Raw genomic sequence first — 24,325 nt, 5'->3', positions numbered from 1 at the left:
TGTAATTGCACTGTGGCCAGAGAACAAACTCTATACTTTTTGCAGTCATTTGAAATTTGTTGACACTTGCTATGTGGTCAGTATATGGTAAATTTTAATGTTATATTTGTGTTATATATTAGGTCAATTATTATTTACGTTGTTCAAATTTTCTATATTCTGACAGATTATTTTTGTCTGCCTAGTGTATATTTTACTAGCAAAGATGTGTTGAAATGTCCCACCATGATTATGAATTGACCTATTTTCTTTTTCTGTGAATTTTATTGTATTTATTTTTTTATACAGCAGGTTATTAGTTATCCATTTTATACATATTAGTGTATATATGTCAATCCCAATCTCCCAATTCATCACACGAATTGACCTATTTTCTTTTGTCAGTTTTTCATCTATATATGTTGAGGCTTTCTTATTAGGTATATAAAAATACAAAATTGTTATATCTTTCTTTATTATTATGAAGTAACCCTATTTATCTCTAACAATACTTACTACCTTATGGTCTAGTTTCCCTGAAAACAATATAACTATACCGGGTTTCCTCTGCTTAGCATTTGAATGGTATTATATACAGTATTTTAACGTTTTATTTATTGATTAATTTATAGTATATATTTTAACTGGAACATCATATCCATTTAATGAATTATTGATGTACTTGTGTTTCAGTCTATCTTCTTGTGCTCTTTGTTCCACTGCTTTATATTTCCTTTTTTTCTCCTTTCTTGCCATCTTTTATGTCAAATATTTTAATCATGCCATCTTATGCCCCCATCAGTTAGGACTATCTACACTATTTCTGTTCTTTCAGTGATTATCCTAGACAGTACGATGTGTGCTTTTAATTAGCAGTGGTCACTAATAAGCTTATTAACGCCGTTGTCCTTCTCTTGGAAAATACATGACCTTGAATCACGCTAACATGATCTATACTCTCCCGACTCACAGGCTGTTATTGTCGTGGATTTTAATTCTCTATATTTTTAAGCACAGTTCCACAAAGCATTATTTACGTGGTCAATGTTCATGTAGATTTATTCTCAAACTTTCTGCTTTAGTCTGCTTGGGTTGCTGTAACAAAAATGCCATAGACCAGCTGGTTTAAACAGGAACAATAGAAAAAGATGCTTATTTCTCACAGTTCTGAAGCCTGGGAAGTCCAAGATCAACGGGTCAGCAGACCTAGAGTATACGGTGAAGAACCACTCCCTGATTCATAGATGGCCATCTTCTCGCTGCGTTCTCACATGTCAGAAGAAGCAAGGGAGCTCCCTGCAGTCCCATTTTTAAGGTCACTAAACTCATTCATGAGGGCTCCGCCCTCATGAGCTAATCACCTCCCAAAGGCTCCACTTCCAAATACCATCACACTGAGGAGTAGGTTTCAACGTATGAATTGAGGGGAGGGGGCACAAACATTCAGCCCATAACAACGTCTTTGTCCTTTTTTCCTTTTTTAAAAAAATGTTTATTTATTTATTTTCTTATTAGTCATCCATTTTATACCCATCAGTGTATACATGTCAATCCCAATCTCCCACTTCATCACACCACCACCACCACACCCCGCCGCTTACCCCCTTGGTGTCCATACGTTTGTTCTCTACGTCTGTGTCTCAATTTCTGCCCTGAAAACTGGATCTTTTGCACCATTTTCTAGGTTCCACATATATGCCTTAACATACGATATTTGTTTTTCCCTTTCTGACTTACTTCACTCTGTATGACAGTCTCTAGATGCATCCATGTCTCTACAAATGACCCAATTTCATTCCTTTTTATGGTTGAGTAATATTCCATTGTATATATGGACCACATCTTCTTTATCCATTTGTCTGTCGATGGGCATTTAGGTTGCTTCCATGACCTGGCTATTGTAAATAGTGCTGCAATGAACATTGGGGTGCATGTGTCTTTTTGAATTATGGTTTTCTCTGGGTATATGCCCAGTAGTGGGATTGCTGGGTCCTATGGTAGTTCTATTTTTAGTTTTTTAAGGAACCTCCATACTGTTCTCCATAGTGGCTGTATCAATTTACATTCCCGCCAACAGTGCAAGAGGGTTCCCTTTTCTCCGCACCCTCTCCAGCATTTGTTGTTTGTAGATTTTCTGATGATGCCCATTCTAACTGGTGTGAGGTGATACCTCACTGTAGTTTTGATTTGCATTTCTCTAATAATTAGTGATGTTGAGCAGCCTTTCATGTGCTTCTTGACCATCTGTATGTCTTCTTTGGAAAAATGTCTTTAGGTCTTCTGCCCATTTTTGGATTGGGGTGTTTGTTTTTTTAATATTGAGTTGTATGAGCTGTTTGTATATTTTGGAGATTAATCCTTTGGCCAATGATTCATTTGCAAATATTTTCTCCCATTCTGAGAGTTGTCTTTTCGTCTTGTTTATGGTTTCCTTTGCTGTGCAAAAGCTTTGAAGTTTCATTAGGTCCCATTTGTTTATTTTTGTTTTTATTTCCATTACTCTATGAGGTGGATCAAAAAATATCTTGCTGTGATTTATGTTAAACAGTGTTCTTCCTATGTTTTCCTCTAAGAGTTTTATAGTGCCTGGTCTTACATTTAGGTGTCTAATCCATTTTGAGTTTATTTTTGTGTATGGTGTTAGGGAGTGTTCTAATTTCATTCTTTTACATGTAGCTGTCCAGTTTTCCCAGCATCACTTATTGAAGAGACTGTCTTTTCTCCATTGTATATCCTTGCCTCCTTTGTCATAGATTAGTTAACCATAGGTGCATGGGTTTATCTCTGGGCTTTCTATCCTGTTCCATTGATCTATATTTCTGTTTTTGTGCCAGTACCATATTGTCTTGATTACCGTAGCTTTGTAGTATAGTCTGAAGTCAGGGAGTCTGATCCCTTCAGGTCCGTTTTTTTTCCCTCAAGACTGCTTTGGCTATTCAGGGTCTTTTGTATCTCCATACAAATTTTAAGATGATTTGTTCTAGTTCTGTAAAAAATGCCACTGGTAATTTCATAGGGATTGCATTGAATCTGTAGATTGCTTTGGTCATTTTCACAATATTGATTCTTCCAATCCAAGAACATGGTATATCTCTCCATCTGTTGGTATCATCTTTAATTTCTTTCATCAGTGTCTTACAGTTTTCTGCATACAGGTCTTTTGTCTCCCTAGGTAGGTTTATTCCTAGGTATTTTATTCTTTTTGTTGCAGTGGTAAATGGGAGTGCTTCCTTAATTTCTCTTTCAGATTTTTCATCATTAGTATATAGGAAAGCAAGAGATTTCTGTGCATTAATTTCGTATCCTGCAACTTTACCAAATTCATTGATTAGCTCTAGTAGTTTTCTGGTGGCATCTTTAGGATTCTCTATGTATAGTATCATGTCATCTGCAAACAGTGACAGTTTTACTTCTTTTCTGATTTGTATTCCTTTTATTTCTTTTTCTTCTCTGATTGCCGTGGCTAGGACTTCCAAAACTATGTTGAATAATAGTGGTGAGAGTGGACATCCTTGTCTTGTTCCTGATCTTAGAGGAAATGCTTTCAGTTTTTCACCATTGAGAATGATGTTTGCTGTGGGTTTGTCGTATATGGCCTTTATTATGTTGAAGTAGGTTCCCTCTATGCCCACTTTCTGGAGAGTTTTTATCATAAATGGGTGTTGAATTTTGTCAAAAGCTTTTTCTGCATCTATTGAGATGATCATATGGTTTTTATTCTTCAGTTTGTTAATATGGTGTTTCACATTGATTGATTTGCGTATATTGAAGAATCCTTGCATCTCTGGGATAAATCCCACTTGATCATGGTGTATGATCCTTTTAATGTATTGTTGGATTCTGTTTGCTAGTATTTTGTTGAGGATTTTTGCATCTGTATTCATCAGTGATGTTGGTCTGTAATTTTCTTTTTATGTAGTACCTTTGTCTGGTTTTGGTATCAGGGTGATGGTGGCCTCATAACAGCTTCTTCGTCCTTTTCTCCTTTTTGCATCTCTGACTTTAAATTTCCTTTTACTTGAATTTCTTTTAGTGTGGGTCAGCTATAAGACCATACCAGTCCCATTCCCATTAGAATTTCTTTTAGTAGGGGTCTGGTATTTATTTATTTATTGTTTGTTTGTTTGTATGGATTATCTCTATTTGGCCTTCAGCAGTAATGGATATTCTATCTCAGTATAAAACTTTTATGTTGGCAGTTTATATATCTGTCAGCATATTGAATATATAATTCCACTGTTTCTCTGGCTCCCATTGTTGCTTATGAGAAGTCAGCAGTCAGTTTACCTGTAATGCCTTTAATGGTAATTTATCTGTTTTCTCCTTTTAAGATAGATTGCCTCCTTGTCATTGACTTTCTGCATTTCCAGCATTTATTTTCTATAGCTTTGTTTTTGTTTTTTCCAGGTAGAGAATCACGGGGATTATTGAATATACAATCTGATGTCTTTCATCAGTTCTGGAAATTTCCCAACTATTGCATTTGTATCTCTTTGCCTTCTGTTGCTCCATATCATACATTTGGCCATCTTACTGCTTCCCATATTCCTGATCTTTTCTTGATTTTCCACCTTTTTGTCTCTGTTCTAAATTGTAGATCTTTCCTTCTGAGCTGTCTTCTAGTTCCAGTTAACTCACTCTTTCTTTAGTTCCATCAGACCTGCTCTTAAATGTCTACTTTAAACAGAAATTCTCTTAATTTCTGTTATTTGGTTTTAGTGCTAGAATTTCTACTTAGTTCTGTTAAATGGGTTTTAAAAAATAATTTCCAATCCTGATGATTTTTTTTTTGTGTGTGTGTGTGTGGTACGCAGGCCTCTCACTGCTGTGGCCTCTCCCATTGTGGAGCACAGGCTCCGGACACGCAGGCCCAGCGGCCATGGCTCACGGGCCCAGCCGCTCCGCGGCATGTGGGATCCTCCCGGACCAGGGCACGAACCCATGTCCCCTGCATCGGCAGGCGGACTCTCAACCACTGCGCCACCAGGGAAGCCCCCCTGATGATTTTTTAATAAAATTTTGTATTGTGGAAAATATACATAATATAAAATTGACCATCTTAACCATGTTTACGTGTAAATTCAGTGTCATTAAGGACATTCATGTTGTGTAGCCATCACCACCATACATCTCCAGAACTCTTTTCATCTTGCAAAACTGAAAGTCTATATCCATTAAACAATACTTCACCCATTCCCCTTCCCCTTGGCAACCACCATTCTACTTTCTGTCTTTATGATTTTTGACTACTCCAGGTACCTCATATAAGTGAAATCACACAGCATGTGTCCTTTTGTGACTGGCTGTTTCACTTTGCATAACGTCTTCAAGGTTCGTCCATGTTGTAGCGTGTGTCAGAATTCCCTTCCTTTTTAAATAATATTCCATTATATACATACATCATATTTTGCTTATTCATTCATGCCTTGATGGAACTTTGGTTATTTCCACCTTTCAGCTGTTGTGAATAATGCTGCTATGAACATGGGTATACAAATATCTTTTCAAGACCCTGCATTTAATTCTTTTTGGTATTGTTGTGGATTAAATTGTGTCCCCTCAAAATTTATATGCTGAAGTCCTAACCCCAGATGTGATTGTATTTGGAGATAGGATCTTTAAGGAGGTAATTGAGGTTAAATGAGGTCACAGGGGTGGGACCCTAATCCAATAAGAAGATGAAGAGACTCCAGAAAGCTCTCTCCTTCCTCGTGTGCACACAGAGGAAAGGCCCTGTGAGGACAGAGCAAGAAGGCAGCCATCTACACACCAGGAAGAGAGGCCTCACTAGAAAGCAACCCTAGTGGCTCCTTGATATTGGACTTCTAGCCTCCAGAACTGTGGGTAAATATATTTCTGTTGTTTAAACCACTCAGTCTGTGGCGTTTTGTTATGGCAGCTCTATCAGACTAGTACAGATATATACCCAGAAGTAGAATTACTGGATCATGTGGTAATTCTATTTGTAGTTTTTTTTGAGAAACTGCCTGCCTACTGTTTTCCATGGTGGCTGCACCATTTTACATTCCCACCAACAGTGCACATGGGTTCCAGTTTTGCTACATCCTCACCAATGCTTGTAATTTTCTGGCTTTTTAAAAAAAATAGTAGCCATCCTAATGGGTGTAACATGGTGGCTCACTGTGGCTTTGATTTGCATTTCTAATGATTAGTGGCATTGAGCATATTTTCATTGGCTTGGTCATTTGTATGTCTTCTTTGGAAAAACGTTTATTCAAGGCCTTTTCCCATTTCTTTAATCAGGTTGTTTGGCTTTTTGTTGTTGTTGAGTTGTAGGAGTTTACTATATATTCTGGCTATTAATCCCTTATTAAACATATGATTTGCAAATATTTTCTCCCATGTGTGGATGACCTTTTTACTCTGCTGAAGGTGTCTTTTGATGCACAAAAGGTTTTCATTTGGATGAACTCCAGTTCGTCTATATTTTCTTTCGTTGCCTGTGCCTTTGGTGTCATTGCCAAAGCCAGTGTTGTGAAGATTTTGCCCTATGTTTTCCTATGAGTTTTATGTTTTTAACTCTTATATTTAGGCCCTTGATCCATTTCAGTTAATTTTTGTAAATGGTGTTAGGTAAGGGTCTGACTTTATTCTTTCACATGTGGATATCCAGTTTTGCCAACACCATTTGTTGAAAAGACTGTCCTTTCTCCATTGAATGGTCTTAGCACCCTGTTTAAAAATCATCTGACCATATATGCAAGGGTTTCTTTCTGGGCTCTCTGTTCTATTCCATTGATCTATCTGTCTGTCTTTGTGCCAGTGCCACACTGTTTTGATTACTGTAGCTTTGGGATAAGATATGAAATCAGAAAGTATAAGTCCTCCAATGTTGTTCTTCTTTTTCAAGATTATTTTGGGTATTCTCTTGATGAAATTTTAAAGCTTGCATTTTATTTCTTTGAACATAGTAAACTTAGTTATTTTATAGTCTGTGTCTGATCATTCCAATATCTGATGTTTCTCTTATTTCTGCTTATTCCTGTTAGCAGTGTCTCACTTCCTTGTGTGTCTGGTTATCTTTGACTGTGTCCTGGAATTTGTATTTGAACAAATGTTTACAGGAATAACTTGAGGCCTAAGATGGTACATCTTGCTCCAGGGAGGGTTTTTCTTTACTCCTGCCTGGAACCTAGGGGTGCTCCCTGTCAGGAACCACCTTAATCTAAGTTCCAGGCTCAAAGTGCCTGGATGGCCCTGCTGAAGGGAAGGTGGAGTGTACATCTGCATAAGGACCACTTACTTTGGGTTCACCCTGATTATGAGGCAGGCCTTGGAGGTCCCAGCTCAATGTGGGGGTTATCAGGTTCCTCACCTTGAGCCAGCCCCGAGTTTTGGCATTTATCTCTTTCCCTCCATGAGGCTACAAGAAGTATAGGTCTGTCGTACAGCTGTCGCTTCTACATCTGCAGATGCACTCACTCAGGGGGAAAGGAGCTTTGAGTACTGGGCTCACCTCCAGTCTCTTCTTGTCCAAGATTTGGAATTGAAATATGCTCCCTTGTTCACTCTTTGGTGCCTTTGAGAGGTCTGTTGGGCTTCCCTGGTGGCGCAGTGGTTAAGAATCCACCTGCCAATGCAGGGGGCACGGGTTTGAGCCCTGGCCCGGGAAGATCCCACATGCCGCAGAGCAACTAAGCCCCTGCACCACAACTACTGAGCCTGCGCTCTAGAGCCCGCGAGCCATAACTACTGAGCCCGCGTGCCACAACTACTGAAGCCCATGTGTCACAACTACTGAAGCCCGCATGCCTAGAGCTCGTGCTCTGCAACAAGAGGAGCAACTGCAATGAGAAGCCCGTGCACCGCAACGAAGAGTAGCCCCTGCTCTCAGCAACTAGAGAAAGCCCGCACGCAGCAGCGAAGACCCAGTGCAGCCAAAAATTAAATAAATAATCTTATAAAAAAAGAAGAAGAGAGGTGTATTTATCCGCCTTTTTGTTTGGTGTAGATTACAGAGCCTGCCCTCACCTGAAGGGTCATTTCTAACAGCACGGGCTGACCACAGTCTTCGCAGGATAAATCGTGATGGTCTAGAGCTGACTCTGGGATCATTAGTCCACTCAGCCCTGCCCAGCACCCCGTGAGGCCAGAATGAGTGTTTGCTCCATCCTACAGGTGGAAAGCCAGAGCACAGAGAGGCAAAGCCTAACGGGCCTGGTGGCTGCATAGCTGGAGAGTGGCAGGGTCAACGCTAGAACCAGTTGTGTCTGACCACAAAGATGCCGCTCCACCTCCTGTGCTCAGGGGCCTTCTGGGGCTCCACTACCTGGAGTCCTGAGCACAGGTGCCCCACCTGGCCATCGAGGCCCTCCCGGCCTCCCCTGTCCACAGTGGTCCCAGCCCATCCCCACCCCTGCTTGGCAAGCACACCTCCTCCTCACCCTTCCAGACCTGGCTCAGAGGCTGGGACTGCCCTGCTCTCCTGCGGCCCCTGATGGGAGTCGGACCGAGGAGCTGGGGCCACTGGGCAGGTCTGAGCCCCCTACCGCCCAAAGCCAGGGCCCACACTGGGAGATCCCCACCCCACGCTGGCAGCCCCAGGCCAGGCACTGTGCAGGGCACCGTGTACAGCAAACAGGTCAGAGCCTGTGCCCTGAGCCACGGCCTGTCCAGGAGGGGTTGGAGCAGGCCCGGGGATCCCAAATCAGGGACCAGGAACTGTCAGGCCATCCTGAAAATACCCTGCCCAAGGCTGGCTCAGCCTCAGAGGGTGCCCAGGGGGTGAGGCTGGGGAGGCCCCCATCTGGCCCCTCTCTGGCTTTCTGCCCCGACAGGTGAACAACAACGGGATCGTCTCCTTCCTGAAGGAGGTTTCTCAGTTCACCCCAGTGGCCTTCCCCATCGCCAAGGACCGCTGCGTGGTGGCGGCCTTCTGGGCGGACGTGGACAACCGGCGTGCAGGCGATGTGTACTACCGGGAGGCCACCGACGCAGCCACGCTGCGCAGGGCCACAGATGACGTCAGGCGCTACTTCCCCGAGCTCCCAGGCTTCTCCGCCACCTGGGTGTTCATAGCCACTTGGTACCGCGTCACCTTCTTCGGAGGCAGCTCCTCTTCCCCCGTGAGTGTTCTGTCCTGGGGAAGGGAGGACATCCATCTGGGGCCCAGGGTCTCCCTCCAGGGCCCCCTGCTTGCTGAGTGGGCCAGACACAATCCCTGGGCTTCGTGCCCAGAGGGGACAGCTGGGCTCAGGGGCGGAAGCCACTCGTCCAAGGTCACAGGGCCAGGCTGGAGGGGGGATGGAGCCTGGGCCTCCTGGAAACCACCCGCGTCCAGGGAAACGCCAAGTGCCCCAACACCGTCCTTCACTCACTCGGGGGACGCAGATGGTCTGTGTTAGAAGGTTTCCGTTTGGAACGGTTCAGTACTCAAAGGGTTAAATGGGAAGTTTATTCCGTTTAATACATTATTCCTTGATGACGCCAAACGGCCACAGCGCCAAGTCCAGAATAACTGACCACTTTACCCAGCGTGGTCAGTGTGGTGGGCGGATTCCCAGTGAGGGCGGCATAGCGCTTCCAGCAGCAGACGCGTGACCGGCACCTCCTGCGGCCAGGCCCGCGATGGGTGCTGGGTCACAACCGCATGGGACAGAGGGCGGCTCTCTAGAGAAAAGCACTGGGGAGCGGGCGGCCTTTCAGGACGGTATGCCCACACATTTAATACACATTCCTTTAGGGGCACGTCTGGGGCAGGCAGTGTTCTGGGCTCTGGGGAGGCGGCCCCAGACAGAGAGCACAGGACATGACTCTCCCGTGGGGCACACTCTTAACAGGGGGGACACCAGCGACCACGTAACAGGGACGCCACGCCAGCAGGACGTGGGCTCTCCCTGATGCTGTGCAAGCCTGGGGGCCTGGCTCGGCCACATGGGGGAGGTTTGGAGCTGGAGGGAATGGAGGGCTCAGCACAGCAGTTAGGGTGGGTGTGACCACACTGGGCTGAGGAGGAGAGAGAAGCCCCGAGGGTGGTGCCCGGTCTCCCATCGCAGGCACAGGGTGGGAGGGGTGGGGACAGGTGGTAGACGGGCTCGGTCCTAGATATGCTGAGCAGAGCCCGGAGTCCCCAGCCGCGGCAGCTCAGGTGGGGACGGGGCGGGGAGGGACGTGCAGGTGGTGATGAACCCTGCAGCCCCCAAGAGGCCAAAAAGAAGCAAGCTGCTTGTCAGGTACCTTGTGAGAGTAACCATCACTGCTGGGGGTTTTAGCAGGAGTATGACAGCAAATCAGGAAAGATGGGCTTTTTCTGTAAACATTACTACAAAGAAATTTCTCAACTGAACTTTTGTTCACACGTAGCCCACTAACATTTTGTATGTTTTGTTTGTTTTTTCTTATCGCCAATTTGTAAGAAAAATGTCTTTTTAACAAAAAGTAGAGAAAAAGAATCTACAGCCCCACCAGCAGGAGATAACTCCTGTTCAACATGTCCCATTGTGAATCAACCCACACGTTAAAAAATAAATAGAACCACCTGGAACGTGCTGTTTTGTGAGTGTTTCTTTCACTCAACAGTATTGTGGGCACTTTCCTCATTCTTATATGTTCTTCTACGTCATTTTTTATGTTATAATTTCACCTCTGCAGAGTCATTTTACCTATTACCTCTCCGTCTGGTAGGAAGGAGGCGCCCAGGGCCCCTCCTGAGCAGACAGAGGAAACCTTAACGTCCTCCTCTTTTCAAACCCGGAGATGTCAGTTCCAAAATGATTACCTTATGAGACGGGGAACCGGGATTCTGAGTTTGGGGTGGAAACCAGGCTGGGAGCTGGGAGATGGGGAAGCCCTCCCCTGGGGGCACCTGCAGGGGCAGGTCAATCAACAGAAAGTGGTGGTTAAGCTTCGGGCACGTCCTCGTCCTCCTCAAACGTCTGGGCCTCATAGCTCGCGAAGCCCCTCCGCTAGCCTTGCTGACCAGCCGCGGTCCGGCCCTCCTCACACCTTCCCACTGCTCGGGCCTTCCAGCCCTCACGCCCTCCTCGTCCTGAGTCCCGGCACCTGAGCTTGCCTTCCTGCAGGAGACTGCTCGGTTCCCCTGCTGTCATCTTTCACCGTGGGACGCCCCCATGTGCGATGCCTGCGTGCCAGCCCGGCGCGGTGGCACTTGCACTCCGGTGGGCCTGCTGCCTCCATCACGGGGTGCCCCGAGGGCGCTGCATCGCCCCCAGTGTTTGTGAAATCATCCCGGCATGAGTTGCTAGAAGGGAGGTTGCTGCCTGCGCAAGTCTGATTTCCCCTCAAAACTGTGCCCACTCATAGTTGCACAAGCCACATTCAGAAGCGCCTGTAGCCCTGCACCCCGGCCAAATGCACCGCTCCACAGGCGTGAAAGGAATGGCCCTGGTTTTTTCAGCTTTACGCATCTCTGATTTCTAGTAATGGGAAATCTTGGCCAGTTGTATTCTATCGTGATGTTTCTGTTCACACCCTTTGCCAATTTGTCTGTCATCTTTCTGTCCTTTTTCTTATTGATCCGTGGAAGTTCTACTTGAATTAAAGACATCACCAGTTTCTCTGCCGTGTGTGTTATAAACACACTTTTCCCTTCACTCTTTGCCATTCAGCTTGATCTCATGACACTTTTTTATATCCGGAAGTTCTTGTAGTCAAATGTATAAATCTCCTTTGTGGTTTCTGCAGTTTTAACAAATGTCAGGCTTGAAAGTCCTTCCCTAGACGTTCTACATAGTCGCCTATGTTTTCCTCTAGGCCAACGACAGCCTCATTTACAACCTTACTCGATTCGGGATTTATTTTCATAAGAGAGATAAAGCTCCGATTTAATTGTTTTTCAGAGCTTCCTATTTGTCCCACGATCGTTTCTTAAACAACCTCACCCTTTGCCCATTCTGAAATAGCACCTCTTATGTACACACTGCCCACGGAGGATTCTCCATGAAAACCGAAAGACTTAGCGATTGAAAACTGCCTTTCCTTCTTTCCCCTTTTTATCTTTCCCCTTTTTCTCCTTTTACTTTTTTGTTCATCTCACATGAGATGATTTTGTGGATTTGGCCAGGTGGTCACGAACCCTCTGTGCCCCCAGACCCACAGGGGAAACTGTCTGCTCCTGGCGTCCGTGGCCTCCACAGCCCCTCAGTGGGCTTCACTCGCTCTCCAGGCATCAGATAATACTGGGGAGGGGGGGGGGCAGGCGTTGGGGACACAGCGGAGGATGGAGGTCGAGGTCATCGGGGCCTCCCTGTGGCTGACCATCTCGCTGGGGAAACAGAGGAGGGACCAGTGGGCGACTGCAATGTGGGCGGGGCGGGGTCTTTGGGTGGAGACAGGGGCGCAGGCTTCGCTCAGGCCCCTCCTTGGCAGGTCAACACGTTCCAGACCGTGCTCATCACCGACGGCAAGCTCTCCTTCACCATCTTCAACTACGAGTCCATCACGTGGACCACAGGCACGCACGCCAGCAGCGGGGGCGACGCCGCTGGTCTGGGGGGCATCGCGGCCCAGGTAGGGGCCCTGCTTCCCACGGCTGGGACTGTCCCGAGCTGGTGAGGCAGGTGGACCCCCCCCCTCCCCGCCCAATGCTGTGCAGAGGCCTCTCCCGGCCCAGAACCACAGAAACACTCTCGGGCCAAAGCACCTTTGTCCCGACCCACACGGCCGGCCCGACAGGGCCAGCTGCAGCTGGGACAGAGTTCTGTGTGCACTGTGGCCTGAGGGACAGTGGCCAGCAGAAAATCCCAGGTGCGGAGGGTGGTCAAGTGCGAGCCCCCAGGGCCTGGGAGTGCCCCTCCCCCCGCTCTAGGCTCTCTGCTTTCTCCTGAGGTCACACTGGCCCTGGGTCCTAGGGGAGGCCCAGGAGCCCAGGAGTGGGCGGGAAGGGGTGCGGGGAGGGCTGCCAGGGCCCAACCAGGTCAGCAGCTGGAGGAGCTGCTGGTTAGGGTGGGGCGTGGCTGGGAGGCGGGGACCGCACGGCGGGCTGGTGAAGATGCCCCTGAATCTTCAGCGCTCCGCAGCTCACGAGGCCGCCCCCGCGGCAGGCGGGTCTCAGGAGCGTTAGGGAGACCTGCGGACCCAGCCCGCACCTGCCCCCACTCTCTCCCACCCGCCCCCAGGCCGGCTTCAATGCGGGTGATGGGCGGCGCTACTTCAGCATCCCCGGCTCACGCACCGCGGACGTGGTGGAGGTGGAGACCACCACCAACGTGGGCGTGCCCGGGCGCTGGGCGTTCAGAATCGATGATGCCCAGGTGCGCGTGGGGGGCTGCGGCCATACAAGTAAGAGGACAGAGAGAGTCGCTGGGGTGGCGGAGGGGCATGGATTAGGGAGGCGGGATGGCGGGGGGGGAGGGGGAGCCCCGGGCCTCTTGGGGGCGCACGGCCCCGCCCACCTCGGCTCCTCTTCCCCGGGCTCACCCCTGAGCCTCAGTCTCCCCCTGGGAGGCCTTCCTGCCTCTGCTGAGGGGAAGGGGTTTGCTGGAGACCACGGTTTGAAGTGTGAAGGGGTGTAAAGGGGGGGAGCTGGGGTCACATCCCCACCCAGGGAATCCTGGGCATCCCTGCGTGGCCTCCCACGTCCTCAGGACCACCTGGGAGGCAGGCCCTCTTTCCACCCATTTTGCTGCCTTGCTTCTTGGTGGGACTTGGTGCTTGTGTGACAACCTGGACATCTACCTGACAGGAGGGAGCTCCCTGACGCCCGGGGTCCTTCAGGCACACAGCACAGAGCAGACGGGAGCAGGGTCCACCCCGGGGGCGAGCGCGAGGCCTGTGGAAACAGCGGGACTGGCCACAGAAGGATGTGCTCCCGGCTCTCCTGCTGTGTGGCTCTGGGTCACAGACCCTCCTGAAACCCCCGCTTATAAACGGAGGGGGGAGGGTGTCAAGTGACGGGTTCAGCCGCGCCACTCCCCCGGCCAAGCCTGGAGCCAGTGAGGCCTGTGCTGGGACCTCCCCCGGAGATCGCCTCCCACCCCCATGGGGACCAAGAGGGGCTGCTTCTCCTGAACACCGTCCCAGGGATGAACCCAGTGCAAGGAAGCCCACCCAGACCTGCCAGGGGAGCAGGCGTGCACCCTGGGGGGGGGGAGGCGGGGAGGGCAGGTGTGTACCACGCCGAGGACTGGATATGGGCCCTGGTGAGAGAGGCCCGGGGAGCCTGAGCCCACCCACTCACCAGTGTGAACGAGGGGGCGGCCCACAGGGCCAGGAGCCCAGGGGCCACTGATTTCGCCCCCCTCCCCCAGAGTGGCAACACCCGCCCAGGCTCGGAGCCGCGGTGGCTCGGGGCAGGGGACGCTACTCAGTCACCACACCTTTGCGTGGGCAGCACAGAGGTCTGGCGCTTGCCAGCGGCCAGGGGCTTGGGTTGTGGTTGAGGGGTAGAGTATGGGTGCAGGTGTGCGTGCAGGTGTGCATGCAGGTATGGGTAGGTCCATGCTCCCCACAGAGGCTGCCGGCTGTGAGCCTGCGGACTGGGGTCCTCAGAGGAGGGTCCAGTCAGTCCCTCGGGGACGCCGTTCCCATGTGGCGGTGCTTCTCCCCCGCCCCAGGCCTCTGCGGGGAGCATATGGAGGAGGCCCTGCTGGGCCCTCAAAGCTCTCGCGCACAGAGGCCCTGAGGGGCACAGTCCCGTGGGGTTGCAGGGGGACCGGCCCCCTCGTGTCCCCGCCCCACGCCGCAAGCCCTGGAGATGGAGCCCGTGCGCATCAGTCTGGAGGCACCGGGGAGGGAGAGTGGGTTCACGCCTGAGAGGCGGGGCGCCCACACCTGGCAGTCTACCTTATGAGAGGGCTGGTCCTGACACGGGCTCAGGCAGTCAGCCGCCACCCGCTGCAGGGCAGCCGGACTACGCGGCCTGAGTGCCGGTGTGGCTCGGTGAGTGGACCGGTAGGGGCAGGGACGGTCCTCAAAGGCACCCACAGCCTTGGTGGTGCTCGGGGCCCGAGGGCCCTTCTGGGAGTGCCCCTCTCTCCCTCCCTCCTGGACACCAGCCAGCTCTTCCCAAGGCCCTCCTAGTAACAGGAGGTCTGAAACCCTGGGATGCCCCCGCACCTGCCCAGGTGTGCTCATTCATGGCAGGTTTCGGTGGCCTTGTCTCTGCGGAGGGTGGGCCCCATGAGCTGAGCCCTGCGGGAGGCCTGTCCTCGAGATAACGGAGACCCAGCAGCAGCGGACCTCGCAGCGCCTCCCCCGAGAAGGGCCCCCGGGCTAGGCTGACGGCCCTGCCCTCCCTGTGTCCGCAGCCTCCGTGTGCCTGACCCTGCGCCCCTGCCTCAACGGCGGCAAGTGCATTGACGACTGCGTCACGGGCAACCCCTCCTACACCTGCTCCTGCCTCTCGGGCTTCACGGGGAGGAGGTGCCACCTGGGTGAGTTTCTGCTGGGACCGCCCACCTGGAGGAACCCAGCAGCACAGCCAACGGCCCCAAGAGCCCGAGGCCTGGGGCCTCTGTGCCCGTGGTGTGGGTGGCGTCCAGGAGGCGCCGGGGGAGCCAGACACAGCGGCTCCGTGATAGTGAGCACGTGGGCGGGCTCTGCAGCCGCGCCGCCCCAGGCCACGGCAGGCCCTCCCCAGCGGCGCCTCCACTGAGTACCCGGCTGCCCCATTTTCCAGATGTGAACGAGTGTGCTTCCCACCCGTGTCAGAACGGCGGGACCTGCACGCACGGCGTCAACAGCTTCATCTGCCAGTGCCCGGCGGGCTTCGGGGGACCCACCTGTGAGACAGGTGAGAGGAACCAGGGGCTGCAGGGCCGTGGGGATGGTCCTGCCTGACCAGGGAGTGGCGGCTAGCCTGGTGGGGGCATCAGGTCAGTGTGCCGCAGGGGGCCCGGCCCCAGGGAGGCCCGGGGGCAGGGGGCGCCGGAGCCCAGACTCCAGAGGAGAGGCCCCGCCCCGTGGGCGTGACAGGAGCGCTGACCACAGCACACAGCCAAGGGTGAGGCCTTGGGACAGGGCAGGGCCTGGTTCCAGACCCGTCTCACCGTAGGCCTGCACCCCTGAAACCCTGAACCCCAGCTGCTCCCGGCAGGAGTGCAGGCTGTTTCTCTCCATCCCGGGGGTCTTACGGCCTAGATGTGGGTTGGGGTCTTTCTGAAGACCCCCTTGTTGCTTCCAAACTGCAGCCCACACGCCCGTCTGCCACCCCGCTTCTGAGCGCGGCTCTTTGGAAGCAGTGCTTTCTGATCAGACCTCTACTCCCTGCCCTTCATGCAGCACCTCTTTGGGGCCCCCTCACCCTGGGCCCTTCACCCACCTGGTAAAGGAAGGTGGACGCCCCACTCCCACCCCCGTGCCACTGTGGAAAGCCGCTAGGGGAGCCCAACAAACGGAGCCCCTTAAAATCAAAGCACAATGACCCTTGATCCCCATCCGGCTCAGCCAGACACACTGTCCCCTACATACGCTTACTGATATGTAACTGTTATTTAGAAAAACATATAACACATAGTTAAATCGAGTGTGTACAAGTAACCACCGCACCAATGTCTCAATCTAGAAAAACCATTTCTAATGGAGACTTATGGCCACAGGGAATGTTTTAAAGTCCTTAACTCTGGTGTGTATACACATGTCTGGGCCGGGTGGGACCCTGGGAGGGCTTGGGGCCAGAGCCAGGAGCCCTGAGCCTTGGCCTCCTCATGGCCACCACGGTAACACCCATGGGTACCAGCCCCCAGTCCCCCATGAGGCTCTCTGGTCTCAGGACCCACCTCGGCCCCCAGAGCCCATGACAGCAGGGATGCTGGGCAGAGTCCAGCAGGGACGTGGGTACCGCTCGGCCTGAGTCTCCCCTCCCCCACCCGTGCCCAGCCCTGCTCTCTGGTGGAGTCAGGGTCCCAGAGACGGGGGTCACCGTGTGCCGTCAGCCACCAAAGCACCGCCACACCTCCCAGGGTTCAGGCCTCCTTCCTCCCACTGCCCCCCACCCTGACTCCAGGGTGGGTCACCCACTCTGGGGATCCCGTCTGGTTCCTGTATTGAGTCCTTTTTGGAATGAGCTGTCAGCAGGACAGGCGACATAGCTGGGGGAAGGCAGTGTCCCCCCACCTGCTGCCAGCAGCCACCAGGTGAGGCCAGCATCCTGGGTGAGGGGCAGGCCAGAGCTCCAACAAAGGCGGGTCCCACCTGCTCACTTCCACCTGACTGGGGGCCGAGGGCCTTTGCAGGGCTGTCCTTGCAGCAAGAAGTGTCTCCTCGCCCACCTTGGACCCTCAGCCCCGGACCACTCAGGCCCCTCCTGCGCCCCCTCAGGGCTCCGTCACAGGCCGTGCCCCCAGCCCAGCTGGGAGGAATCTCTCAGCCCCAGAGACCTGTCCTGTGATGACAGCTCTGTCACAGTCATCTTAGCAGGGGCACTGCCCAGGAGGGTGGGAGCTGGGTCCCATTCACCCCCATGTCCCCCGCCAGGCACAGGCACACCCTCCCTCCTCCCCAGGTCTGCTGAAATAAACCCCATTCAGACAAGCTTTCAGTGCCGGTGGGTTGGGACTGCCCTGGTCCCCCAGGGCCCTATGCCCTCCAGAGACGGCCAGATCCACCCGTGCTGCAGCCCGAGATGTCAGCAATGGGGCTCAGTGGGAGCCCCTGGGGCCACCACAGCTGGGGATCCAATGGCCTTCCACCCCTTTGTGCTTGTAGCACAGTCTCCGTGCGATGCCAAAGAGTGTGAGAACGGCGGCTGGTGCCAGGCGGAGGGCGGCTCTGCAGTGTGCGTGTGCGCAGCCGGCTACACGGGTGCAGCCTGCGAGACGGGTGAGTGTGCCCTCGGGTGGGAGCAGGGGCGCAGGGTGCCAGGTGCTCAAAGGCTGGCACACAGCCGAGCACCCACCTCTGCCGCCCCCAGATGTGGACGAGTGCGGCTCTGACCCCTGCCTGAACGGAGGGTCATGTGTCGACCTGGTGGGGAATTTCACCTGCCTTTGTTCAGAGCCCTTCGAGGGACCTCGCTGCGAGACAGGTAACGGCCACGTGCCTGAAGCCCCCCACCAGTGAGAGCAGTCAGCTGCCCCCTTTCCCTCTCGGGGGTGGGGAGGTCTGGTCTGAGCTCTGCTGTCCACATGCTGGGTAAGGCTGAGCGAATCTGTTCCCCTCTCTGGGCCTGGTCTCCATCTGGAAAATGCAGGTATGGATGAGCACACTCCCAAGGCCCCTCTCCCGACTCAGGAGATAGATTCTTGGCTGTTTAATGTCCCTCCTTCCTACCCCAGACCCCTCGCCTTGCTAGGGAACAAGCCGTGGGCGTCGGAAAGAAAGCTGATCTCTCCTACAAGTGATGGAGGCTGCTAGCTCCTGTCCTACTGCATACTGTTTTAAATGCCGGTTAGGACTCGGTAGTTCAGTTAAAAGACCCACACAGTAAATTCGGGGCTTTCGCACCTGACGTCGCCTTACCTCCCACGGCTTTGGTCCCCGAGCCGACAACAGCGGTGCTTGCATCTCCCCGGTGGAGGGGCGCTCAAGACAAACTCATCGGATTTGCTTCGAGTCTCAAAGCCTAAGAAGGAAATTAGGTTCTACCGATGAGTAAGACGCGGATGGACGCTGTGCCCTCCGTTGGTCTTTGGTGGGATGGCCACACGCAGGGCGGGCTGTGTCCTGAGGCGACGGTGAGGCTTCACGGTGCAGAGGGCAAGAGGCTGGCAGCCTTACCTGTTGCCTGAAATCACCGTGATGTGTCACACGATTGCCTAGATTGCGATTTAAGTATCAGCGTATTTAACTAAACTCACGTCAGAAAACAGAGAAGTGATTTCAAAAGACTTTGCAAAGAAACCATGTTTTGTACGAAGAATAATGCAAACGAAAGCAAACGATAGGAAACGACTGACTTGTCTACCCCAGTACAAGCTCATTAGCCACGTTGCACATACAGCGGGAAGCTGGCCAAACGTTGGAGATTATAAAAAGGGGTATCTAGCCTTCTGCTCGTGGCCAACAAGGATTAACTGCCCTGGGAACTTCCCTCTCACTGTCAACAATGAGAAAACCAGACAAAATATATGAAACAACTGTTTTCAGCCATTGGACAACAGAAAGTAGAGGGCTGTCATCCCTGAGAGAAGGGAATGAAATGGGGTGAGCCCTACAATTGCCCCAAGGCTGCCTCGGAGCCGTTTCCAGGCTGCCATGCCGGGGTGGGGCCGGGGAGGGATCCAGACTCCAGCAGTTCCTCTGAGTCTCTGGGTCAAGGAGACAGAGATTCAAATTCAGTGGCTGGAATCTGGGGGAATAATACCAGCAAGGACAGAGCTACTGAGATTCCCGGGAAGCGGGGAAGGGGAGAGAGCACGAGATCGGCTCTGGAGATCTGCAGGAGGACCCCTTGAGTGTGGGTTGGGTGAAATCTACTGGGGTGGGGAAGAACCACTGGGAGTGGTGAGTCAGACAATTCCTGGAACTCAGACCCGCCTCCCCACCAGCTGGAGTGGAGTGAGCTCTTCGTAGCCAGGGCCAATGCTGAGTAGAGTCCCCAGTGCTATCACCTTAGTAGTGGGGATAAGTAAATGCTAAGCTAACGGCTAACGTGATCTGCCCCAAGAAATCTTAAAAGAAAGTTCGAAAGGATCAAACTGAGCCCAAGTAATTTCACTCTATGGCAGGGTAAAATCCTCCACCTTTAAAGGAATAATAACAGAGTCCAGAACCCCAAGATACCCAACCAGAAGTTACTATAGGCGCACAAAGGATTGAGAGTACATGACCCACAGCCAGGAGTCAAATAGACCAGTAGAAACAGGGGCCAGAGATGACAGAACCAGCAAGTACAAATGTTCAGTTGTCCATCATGAACACACACCATGTGTTCAAGACTGTTGAGGGAAAAAGACATAATGAGAAGTAGGAGATATAAGAAAAGAAGCTTCTAGAGATGAAAACTATAATATCTGAATTTTAAAAATACACTGGATGGTGTTAACAGCAGGTTAAGACACCAAAGAAGGAAAGATCAATGACCTTGAAGAGAGAAGTGGAAGCAATTCAACATGCAGCCCAGAGACAATAAGATAAAAGGACAGCACCTCCTCAGGGGCCTGTGCACAGACACCTTGCAGTCTGGCAGGTGTGTACTTGGAGTGCCGGAAATGAGGGAGGGGGCTGAAGGGGTGCAGAGAAAGTATGTGAAGAAACAACAGCCAAACACTTTCTAAGTCTGATGAAAATGAAAACCAAACCTCCAAGAAAAACATGAAGCCACATCATAGTCAAATTGCTGAAAACCAGTGACAGAGAAAATCTTAAAAGTAGCCAGAGAGAAAAGACAGACTGCACAGAGAAACAAGAATGACAACAGCCTCATCAGAGACAAGGCCGGTCGGAAGACACTGGGACGACACCCCTAAAGCATGGAAGAAATAAGCTGTCAACCTCGTGCTATACACCCAGCAAAACTCTTCCAGAAATTCAGGTGAAATAAAGATTTTTCAGACAGCAAAAACAGAGAATTCACCACCAGCATATATGCATTACAAGAAATGTCTTTTCGACGGAAGAAAAATGGTCCCTGATGAAAATCTGGATCTACACAAAGGAATGAAGAGTTCTAGAAATGGTAAATATATGGGTAAAAATAAAAGACTTTTCTTCTTACTTGTTAATCTTTTTAAAGATATTTTTAAAACAAAGAAATAGCAACATATTTGGGGTTTACAATATACATAGAAATAAAATGTATGACACCAATAGCTTAAAGCAGCCTGTGCAAGCTTTTAAAGGGCCAGATAGTAGTATTTTTTTAAAGGGCCAGATAGATAGTAGTATTTTTTAAAGGGCCAGATAGTAATATTTTTTTAAAGGGCCAGATAGTAATATTTTTTTAAAGGGCCAGATAGTAGTATTTTTTTTGGCTTTGTGAGCCATGTGGTCACAGCTATTCAGCTCTACCAACGTAAGGCAAAAGCAGTGAGCCACAGACTGTGCATAAGTGAATGGACATGGATGGCCATGTTCCAATGATACTTTATTTTTTTAAATGGGTGGCAGGCAAGATTTGGTCTTTGAGCCTTTGCTTATCAACTTCTGGCATAAGGGATAGAAAGGGAGAAGTGGAAGTATAATATCGTAAGGTCCTGACATTATATACGAAGTGGTATAATACTGTTTGAAGGTCGACTGTGATAAGTTAAAGGTATACCTTGTAAACCCTAGAGCAGCAAGTAAAAAAATAATAATAATGAGTTATAGCCAATAAACCGATCATGGAGATGAAATGGAATCCTAAAAATACTCAATACAGAAGGTATGAAAAGAAGAAAAATGAAGATAAAGAAAGCTGGCTGTAACTACCACTGAATATTCAAAGGTACAATTACAAAATACCAGATTTTAGCAGTGGAAAGGAATTCAGGATTCAGAGGATTTAATCCTTAAATAAATATGTAATGTTAACTGAGCAAATGAGTTATATTACTAGCTACCTCTAGTTAATAAATAAAAATAAAAGTGTGCAGGAAAATTTGAAAAATCTACAGTCATTGAGAAGAAAAAGGAATATATTTTTCTAACTCAAAATGAAAACACAACTTTATATCTTTAAGAATAAATGAAGCCTAGTAGTTAAAGTTTAAATAACTTTTTAGTGGCATTTATGAAATTTTACATATGCTTTCTCACCTTACGATTTCACATAAACAAATGTTTTGTTCACCCAGGAAAAAGGAACAAAGAAGAAGTGGGACAAATAAGAAACAATAGCAAGGTGATGGGCTTAATCCAGTCATATTGGCAATTACATTTAAATGTAAAAATGGTTAAAAACACAAAAGACAGAGATTGTCAAATCGAATTGAAAAGCAAGACCCAACCATATACTTTCTACAAGAAACCTGCTGCCAATAGGAAGACACAGATCATTTTAAAGTAGTGGGATGGGTCTCACACTGCGTGCAGCGACCAGTCCTGGACTGAGTGCTGGGAGCGGCTCTGAGGACCCTGACGTAGCAGCGGGCGGGGTGGGGAGAAGCACAGGGGCGAGTCCTCATCATTTTCCTCTGGTGTCCCCCCGACCCCGCCTCCTGGTCTCAGAGCAACCCCGAAACCAGAAGTCGGCATCAGCGCTGACAGAGAAGCAGGACCCACAGAGGCAGCAGTGGGCGGAGCCTTCCGCTCCCGCCGGGGGAATTCTGGGCTTCACAAGTGTGGGCAAACTCCTGCTGGTTTTCCCTTTCTCTGTCCTCCAGCCACGTGACCCCACACAGGCGTGCGGTCACAGGAAGTAAGTAGCAGAATGGGGCCACTAAGCCCAGATTTCATGCCAGAGGACGAGATGTGCTGCGGAGGGCGTGGAGGGGGTCTGGGGCGGCAGCCCCATCTTGTTCTTTCTGAGCTCCTGGGCTCCCTCAAGTTGGGCGTGTGTAATCTGATAAGCAAAAGACAAACAACTCAGCGGAAACAATGGCAAAGAATGTAAGCAGGAAAGTCACACAGAGAGAAACAAACACCATAAACAAGTGAAAAGAAGCTCAGTCTCAATAATCAAGAAACTACAAATTAAATAAAAATCTAATTTCAGGTTTTGCCCATTAGATTGGTAAGAATTTTGATAGTTGATGGAATCGGGAATTGGAAAGGCTGTGGCAGAATGAGTGCCCCCATTCTCCCCGGGGAGTATTGATTCTATTTTCCTTGACATTTTTTATAATTTTTTTTGCAATCGTTCATATGTATTACATTTACAGTTAATTTTTAAACCATAAAATGATGGATAAAAAACTTAAAAATGATACCATTTATTGAAAGACTTAGGTATAAATGTAATAAAGCATTTTCAGTATTTAAATACTGAAAACTACAAAATGGTGATGAAAGAAATCAAAGAAGCTCTCGGTACATAGAGAGACACTATGTTCATGGATTAGAAGACTTAACATAGCAAATATGTCGGCTCTCCCCAGACTGACCTGTAGATTTAACATGATTCCAATCAAAATCTCAGCAGGGTTTTTGGTAGCTGCACACAAGCTGATTCTGTAATTTATATGGAAAGGCAAAGGAATTAAGGTAGCCAAAACAATTTCAAAAAAGAAGAATGCATTTTAAGGAATCACACTACCCGGTATTAAGACTTATTATAAAGCTACAGTGATCAAGATTATGTGGTATTGGCAAAGGGACTGACACACCAATCAACAGAACAGGAAAGAGGATCCAGAAACAGACCCACACAAATATGGGTATTATTTTTTGAAAAGGTATAAGAGAGATTCAGCAGAAAAAGGATGCATACAAGCATGGGGACCAGCAAGGACGCAGGGACTGGGCAGCGCTGCTTCAACCTAAACACCTCTTATACAAAGATTAACTCAAAATGAATCATAGACCTGAACAGAAAACAGAAAACTATAACGTTTTTAGAAGAAAACTAAAGATTTTTAGATAGAAAAATCTTTGTGACTCACGGTTAAGCAAAGAGTGCTAAGACAAGACCACAAAAGCATGCTCTATAAAAAAAAAAATAGATAAATTGGACTTCATCAAAACTGAAAACTTTTCCTCTGTGAAAGACATGGTTAAGAGAATGAAAAGACAAGCTAAAGACTGGGAGAGGGACTTCCCAGGTGGTGCAGTGGTTAGGACTCAGCGCTCCCAATGCAGGGGGCCCGGGTTCGATCCCTGGTCAGGGAACTAGATCCCACATGCATGCCGCAGCTAAGAAGTCCACATGCCACAACTAAAGATCCTGCATGCCTCAACTAAGACCCGGGGCAGCCTAAATAAATAAATAAGTAAAAAAAAAAAGACTCGGACACTTAACCAAAAAGGATACACAGAAGGCAAATAAACAGATGAACAAATCTGCTGTTGTCATTAACTATTGGTGAAACGCAAATTAAAGCCACAATGAGATGCCACTGCAAGCCTATGATAATTGCTAAAATAAAAGACACTGACCTGGTGAGGGTACAGAACAACGGGAACTCTCACCTATTTTTGGTGGGAATGCCGAACAGTTTGGCCACTCTGAAATAGTTTGATAGCTCTTTTTATAAAGTTAAACATACACTTATAATATGACCCAGCAATCGCACTCCTAGGTATTAACCCTAAACAAATGAAAACTTACGTCACACAGAACTCTGTACAGGAATGTCTGTAGCATGTCTATAGCCACCAGAAACCGGGAACCCAAACATCCTTCCCAGGGTGAACGGACACATGAACTGCGGTACCTGTCGACGTGGGACACAACTCGGTCATAAAACGGACTAATTACTGATGCTTATAACACCTGAGACGGTCCTGGAGGCGTGGCGCTGAGTGAAAGAAGCCAGTCTCAAAAGAGTACAGGCTGTTTGGTTCCACTTCTCTGGCATCCTTGAAAGGACAAAACTGCAGTGATGAACAGATCAGTAGCTCTAGGGGT

The 24,325-nt window shown here is 49.6% G+C and overlaps 1 protein-coding gene across 1 annotated transcript in view; it reads left to right on the top strand.

Annotated features, from left to right (window-relative positions):
- SNED1 (sushi, nidogen and EGF like domains 1) overlaps positions 1 to 24,325 on the top strand; it is a 94,015-nt gene that overhangs the window by 24,511 nt on the left and 45,179 nt on the right. The window contains exons 2-8 of the mRNA XM_022568184.3: positions 8,778 to 9,065; positions 12,328 to 12,468; positions 13,077 to 13,239; positions 15,207 to 15,332; positions 15,578 to 15,691; positions 17,605 to 17,718; positions 17,810 to 17,923. Of these exons, the coding sequence (XP_022423892.2) occupies positions 8,778 to 9,065; positions 12,328 to 12,468; positions 13,077 to 13,239; positions 15,207 to 15,332; positions 15,578 to 15,691; positions 17,605 to 17,718; positions 17,810 to 17,923 (1,060 nt within the window). The remainder of the gene's footprint in view (positions 1 to 8,777; positions 9,066 to 12,327; positions 12,469 to 13,076; positions 13,240 to 15,206; positions 15,333 to 15,577; positions 15,692 to 17,604; positions 17,719 to 17,809; positions 17,924 to 24,325) is intronic.

Source organism: Delphinapterus leucas, chromosome 8, assembly GCF_059928025.1.
Source record: "Delphinapterus leucas isolate spDelLeu-1000000601 "Yukka" chromosome 8, BTC_Dleu_Yukka2, whole genome shotgun sequence".
Lineage (NCBI taxonomy): Eukaryota > Metazoa > Chordata > Mammalia > Artiodactyla > Monodontidae > Delphinapterus > Delphinapterus leucas.
This window is presented reverse-complemented; position numbering and strand designations above follow the sequence as displayed.